This window comes from Belonocnema kinseyi, chromosome 3 (genome assembly GCF_010883055.1).
Source record: "Belonocnema kinseyi isolate 2016_QV_RU_SX_M_011 chromosome 3, B_treatae_v1, whole genome shotgun sequence".
NCBI classification, from domain to species: Eukaryota; Metazoa; Arthropoda; class Insecta; order Hymenoptera; family Cynipidae; genus Belonocnema; species Belonocnema kinseyi.
Genome location: NC_046659.1, coordinates 48985356 through 48992139, shown reverse-complemented (window position 1 = coordinate 48992139; position 6784 = coordinate 48985356). Strand labels below are relative to the sequence as shown.

General features: G+C 31.2%; 1 protein-coding gene across 2 annotated transcripts in view; it reads left to right on the top strand.

Annotated features, from left to right (window-relative positions):
• LOC117170117 (alpha-tocopherol transfer protein-like) overlaps window positions 1-6784 on the top strand; it is a 338103-nt gene that overhangs the window by 325574 nt on the left and 5745 nt on the right. For both annotated transcript variants that reach the window (XM_033356651.1, XM_033356653.1), the window contains exon 4: window positions 4876-4981. In XM_033356651.1, the coding sequence (XP_033212542.1) occupies window positions 4876-4981 (106 nt within the window). The remainder of the gene's footprint in view (window positions 1-4875; window positions 4982-6784) is intronic.

Here is a 6784-nt window from a genome sequence, read left to right as displayed (position 1 = left end):
CAGCCTTGGAGGAGATTATGTTGAGAAATAAAAAAAAAAAAATTCTTAAAAACGTTGTTTTTCTTGGTCAGGCCGGAAACTTATCAATCCACCCTCGTATCAAAGAATAAAAAATTTTTAATTTTTTTGAAATTGAGTTTGAAATGCAAAAATTAAACAATTATTAAGATTAACAGTAAGCAGTTTAGGAGCCTGAATTTTAAAGTGTTACTTTTGAAGTCTCTAAATTTTTACTTATTTAAATCAAATCGAATCAAAATTAAAAATGTACATTTTTCATACTTCAATTTCACATGGCATAATTTAAAAACGAAGAAAGTTACAGACCGGTTTGAATGTTTTAATTATAATTAAACATTCAATGTTTTCTGAGCATTGAGAATTTTAAATATATAATTATATATATTTAAAATACCCAGGGTTTAGGAAACTTCCACCTGGAATGGTTTAATTGACAATTTAGTCCCAATACTTTAAATAAAAGGGTTCACCTTTGAAAACTTAATTTTTGAGTTTTATGGACAGGTGTACATTTTTTTAACAAGGATATGATTCCAAATTTTTTCTTCGAATTTAGTGGCTACCTTGCGAATAATAAAAATGTTGATTGTACGTCAATCATTAGTGGTAGAAGTGAAGCAATACTCTAAGTCTAAGGATAATTACCAACATGTATGTAAATTTGAAGTTCAATTTATAAAGATAAGTTATTTAGAAGTTTTTTTTTCATTCTAAGATTAACTTATGTGTTAATAATGACGATAAATAGAAAATTGAGACCTCTTTCTGATAAAACATCTTTTATCTCTGATAGTATTTTTTAATCGTTTAACGTTTTTAAAATATTCTCTTGCTTCTTTTAATTTCAACTGATTTTAAAATTAGAAAATGTCGCTTCTTTTACTGATCTAAAATAAACTTTTTTATTTTTATCGTGCATCTGATTGTATATTTTCAACATATAATACTATATTAGCACATTTTTTATCGTAGCACCATTTTCATCTGGTAAGAATTATTTAGAAAATGTTTATTGACTTCCTTTCGTAATATATACTGTTTAAAATTTATCTTGTTCCAAAAAAGTGAATAACTGCATTTAAATAATTCCCGCCAGACGAAAGTGCTGCCGTCGCATGCCTAATTCCAAGTACCAGATTGAAAACAATTGGAAATGCAAAATGCTCAATCGTTGTCAATCGTTTCGGCACAATTAAGAAACACGATTCGGAAGGATTGAGATATTAGTTCTATCGTTTCTTATTGATCTGAATTGATTATTTCTAGAAGAGATGGAACTATCCAACTATGAAGCCAAGCTGCTACTGTTTGAGCTACCGGACGATGGGAACAATTTTTCGAAAAACTGTGTATGACGTGTGGCAAATATTTGAAAGTCGATTTTCTTGAAACAAACGATAAAGCGAAACTGCTTCAGAAAATTAATTTGTTGCCAAAAAGATAATCACTCTTCAAATATATTACAAAGCTTTAAAAAATAACTGTACGCTCTAAACGATATATTAACTTATATTTTAAGAACAAAACCACATCTATAACATCGACCTTCACATACAGTAAACAAAACATGCACCCTTGCACATCTAGTATTTTCAGAATGGATTCAAATTAATTCCTACGAATCGTTTGAGGACTTTTGATAGGTTTATTCTTCAATAATCATCGAACCTTTTATTCCGGGATCACTTGAGAAACTACGCTTATATCCGTTGCTCTTAAATTAGTTCTATAAACATGAAAAAACGTATTTCTTTTTATGTAGAACGTTCCTCTGTTTCAATTTAAGGAAATTTCGGTTTTAGCATAATCAGCTTTTTCCACAAAAAAAAGTTTGCATTTACCTAAATCCCCAAAAAACATGTTTTTGCATATTTAAAAAAGTTTTAAGTATAACAGATTTTATTTTATTAGTTATTTTTAGGGTTTCGTAGGAATCCCTTATGCAGTAGGTAAAATGGATTTCCGTCCATTAGCGCATCTTAGCGATTTTGAAAATAATAATGTGGACGTGGCTTTGCAAATACATAAAGATTTAGGCCTTTTGACTCTCAATGCCCCAGTATATCATATGAGCATATATCTCTTACCAATTCCCTTCCTCAATCATTCCGATATCTCCTCTATACCCTCACTTATCCTATACCATCTTCCCCATCTCATACCTCGGGAGATTATTATTGAAAAGATTTTATTTAGTAAAAAAAACAATGCAGAGTTAAAAAATAACAACACTTAACCACGTTCCTAGGTATTGAAACATGATGAAAAACCCTTTATTTAAATGTAATAAAACATTTCATTTTATAATTACGAAAGTGATTTCTTAGTAATGCACGACATAATACGCATATATTTAATGGCAAGTGCCCAGTGTACATTTAGAGTTATATGATTTAATACATTATATACATTTTCAAAGTCACAAACCTTTTTTATCAATACAAATTTAGATTTTTTCAACGAAATGCTGCATAAATAAGACATAAAAGTATGTCAACTGAAAGTAATAAAAAATTTGAAATTTTTATAAGTTTCTCCACAAACACACTTCAAAGGTGAAAAAATTCCTCTAATTATTCTTTGTATAGCTAGTAACATAATGTTCATTTTATGAATTGGCTTTTTAAGCAGAAAGTACAAGAACATGTTAGAAATCATATTAAAAAATCATTTAATAGGATCGTCATTCAAGATTAATTTTAAATCCCAAATTCCACCCTTCGAAATTAACATTTGTTCTGCAGCCAAGTATTGTACTTTCAAAACAATGTAGATACGAGAAGATCTCGGGGCATATAAAATGAACAAAATCAAGTACTATCCAGCTGCCAAATGGCCTGTAACTCCGGAGATATCTGCCACTCAACACGAAAAGTTTAGTTACCTCAGTCTGGTGTAGCTTTCTCGCGTTTATCTTCCTTGACCGATTACGTAATATATTTCGTACTACATTTTGGATGAGTCCCCTGCCATCCCAATTATGGTTAGGTTGACAGGAGACTCTTCCACAATGTAGTTACTACTTCCCTTTTTCGGACGACAGAATTGTAGAAGTATGTTTTATTTTTGTATGCAAAAGTATTATCACCCTTTACTGCTACTAAATTGAAAAAAAAATCATTTTTTTGCGTTTATGAGTTTGTTTTAGGTACTCGGATCATCCTTAACCCTGGCGGAACGAGTGAACGAAAAGGATACCCTACTCTGGCTGACCGAAGGTACCGAATGGAACCTCTACAAAGTACCCGTAAAGAACCCATTGGGTCTCCATTCGGCTCCTTTTTAAAAAACTCGAAAAAACAGCAAAATCAACTTTAAAATTGTTTAAAATCGGATTCTACGTTAAAATCCTATAAAAGGTCACGGAATAATCGCAATTTGAAGTGTAGCAGTCAACAGGCGTTATACGTCATATTTTTCTTTAACTTTTTACCGTTTCACAAAAAAAACTATTGCGATTATTCCGTGACCTTCTATAGACAATTTTAACGTAGAATCCGAATTTCAAAAATTCAAAAGTTGATTTTGCTGTTGTTTCGAGGTTTTTAAAAAGGAACCGAATGATAACCCAATGGGGTCTTTACGGGTACTTTGTAGAGACTCCATTCGGTTCCTTCGGTCCGCAATGGTACAGAGTATCCTTATAGTATCCACATTAGTATCCCTTCCGTATCCTGCAACAAAAACTAAAAAAACAGATAGATCAACTTTTAAATTGGTGAAATTCGAATTCTACGTTAAAATTCCCATGAGAAGGTCACGGAGTAATCGCAATAGTTTTTTTTTTTTTTGCAACGGTAAAAAGTTTAAACAAATATATAAGACCTATAACGTCTGTTGACTGCTACTTACATATGATGCGTTTGAAGTGTAGCAGTCAACAGGCGTTGTACATCTTATATATTTTTTAACTTTTCATCGTTATAAAAAAACTATTGCGATTACTTCGAGACCTTTTAATGGGAATTTTAACAAAGTATCCGAATTTCACCAATTTAAAAGTTAATTTTGCTGTTTTTTTTAGTTTTTGATGCAGGATACGGAATACTATATGTGGATAATATGAGGATATTCTGTAGATTATCCTTTCCTTTCACTCGATCTGCTAGGGTAAGCCTTGTTCAAAACATCTGAAAATTGTTTTTCATCCTAATAAAACTTTAAAAGAAGTAGTCACTTAAATGTTAATATTTTTGTACCTTACAAGGTGCTTTAATAGATATAACATGCTCGGTGACTGAGTGCAGAATTGTTTCTTATTATTTATACATATATGTGATTTTAAAATTGATTACATAAAAGTTAAAATTTATCCTAAAAAATGACTTCAAATTGATCAAAATCCCAAAAAATTGAACCCTAAAAATAGTGAATTTTCCTCCAGATTTCACTAAAACCTGAATTTCGAATCAGAAAAGTGCAAAAATATACGTATAATCACTTGAAAGTATTATTAAAATTCAGTATAATTTCATAAAATCTAGGGAAAAATGTTACCAATTTTTTAATTTATTTACTGAATTCGTATGTAAACTTAGCTTTAAAATAAGCCTAACAACAAATAAACCTGTTATTATTTCAGCAGTTAATAATAATTATGAAAAACACTTAAATTGTCCATACTTTTGCAATATCTTCTTTCAGCATTTTTTTTTTCTGGGCTAAAATTTCCTCAAATTTGGATACCGTATACTCTAAGAGAATCAATATGAGAATATTTTTCGAAATGCAGAATTTGTTTAATCATTTTCGAATCTGAATTTTATATTACCCTAACATATTTTTCCTTAAAGAGGTAAACAACGTTTTCATAAAAGCAAATAACTCTCGCGTGCATCTGGTATCGCTTTTCAGCTTCGTCTTTATTCTGGAGAGGTATCGGAAATCTATGAATATATTCCTCCAGAGTGTTTGCCAAAGGATTTTGGTGGAGCGCTTGACAGTATAGAGACTCTTCACGGTATGATTTCAAATAATAATTTATATAAACTTATCGTTAATCAGATTTTTAGAAAATAAGAGCAAAAATATCAAAATAATTTGTTACATCTAATGAATGTGGCTAAAGCAGGGTTCTGAATTTTTCACTTGCAATATTTTAACTTGCATATTATTAAATTTTTATGTACTTTGAAGTTGGTTAGATTCGATTAGAAATTTCTTTAAATTAAAAAGACTTTTTAAATGTTTAAAACTATATTCTAATAATAATCCACTTAGATAGATTCACAAATAACATAAATTTAATTCAATTTATCTTGACTTTATTTGAGTTCAATTTCAATTCAGACAAATTCACCAAGAACCTTTTCGACTTAATTTGAATTCAGTTAAATTCATGTTAAATTCGGTGGAATATTACATATTTCGCGACAGCGGTGCCACTTTAATTTTCAATTTAAAACGGGGCAATTGCTTCTTATAGGGTTTTTAATAGAAATTTTATAATAGTTAGTTGCAAGCCACCATATTTTTCCTAAAGAAATAAATATCGCCTTAAGAAATTCAGAATCGAGAATGCGTCCCTTTCTCCCACATGCGCCGTTTAGCCCCAACACAGAAAAAACTGGGGTTTCTATTCGAACCTATAAATAAGCTCTAGGTGATGCCTTAGTTGTTATTCTAAAGGAAACCGATTTTAATTGAGCCTATTTATAAAGAACCTAATTTTAGCTATGCCCACTTTGACGTAACGCAACGCAGTTGATGCCCCCCCCCCCCCCCCCATGTAATACTTCGTAACAAATCGCGTGACCCTCCCGCTCCCTTGGCACGTTACGTAATATGTGAACGGCCCCTTACCGAGGGGTAGCCAAGCGTCTGAGGTCAAAGATAAAGGTTTTTCTTTTATCCATACAAAAATTAGATGTATAAAATCATAAGTTAAGAGATATCAAGTGCTTCTGTAAAAAATGGTTCCTCTTCTGTAATCAAAGATATTATAAGCATAGATACGGCACGGGAGGTCGGAGTGGGAGAACGATATATATGTCTAACTACATTCTTGCATGCCTCGAGGTGCTGCCCTCTTCAACTTTTCGATGTTTCTATGGCAACGGCGTCCTTTGTCTACGTCTACGGGAGGGGTGGGGCCAAGGCGAAAGCCAAACCGAAAGAGCCGGTGATTTTCTGTTTCTCGATTCTCGCGCTTGCCTTTGCCAGCCATATCTATAGCTGACTCGGGGCTGTCTATTCACGCCGAAAATATTAAAATTATTGAGGGCCGATAGTTTAGAAAAATAACTCAAAGAATCGAAGAATCCAAAAAAATTCTAAAGAAATATAAGGCTTTTAGGGGTGCATCTCAGCAACTAAGGCTATGACAAAAAAATGGAAAAGGAAAGAATTTCAAAGAATTAAAATAATTCAATAATTTTTTGCAAGCCGGGTTATACTTTTTCGTACTTGTAAAAAAATTCCCACCAGGGATTGAAAAAATTTTTGATTTTATTTATTTCTTCAAGTGAGTTTTGTTTAAGTTTGCAATAACAAAGAAAAACTATCCAATTAGGGGTTTTAAGGGTTTAAAAATCGTGATTCATTTTTTTCATAAATAGTTTAGAAGTAATTTTCACATTGTACACATCAGCTGGTTTTTAAGTATATTATATTGATGATGTGTACAATGTGAAAATTGTTTGGAAACTATTAATGAAAAAATAAATCACGAGTTTAAACACTTAAAACCCCTAATTGGATCATTTTCCTTTGTTATTGCAAACTTAAAAAAAAATCCACTTGAAGAAATAAATAAAATCAAAAA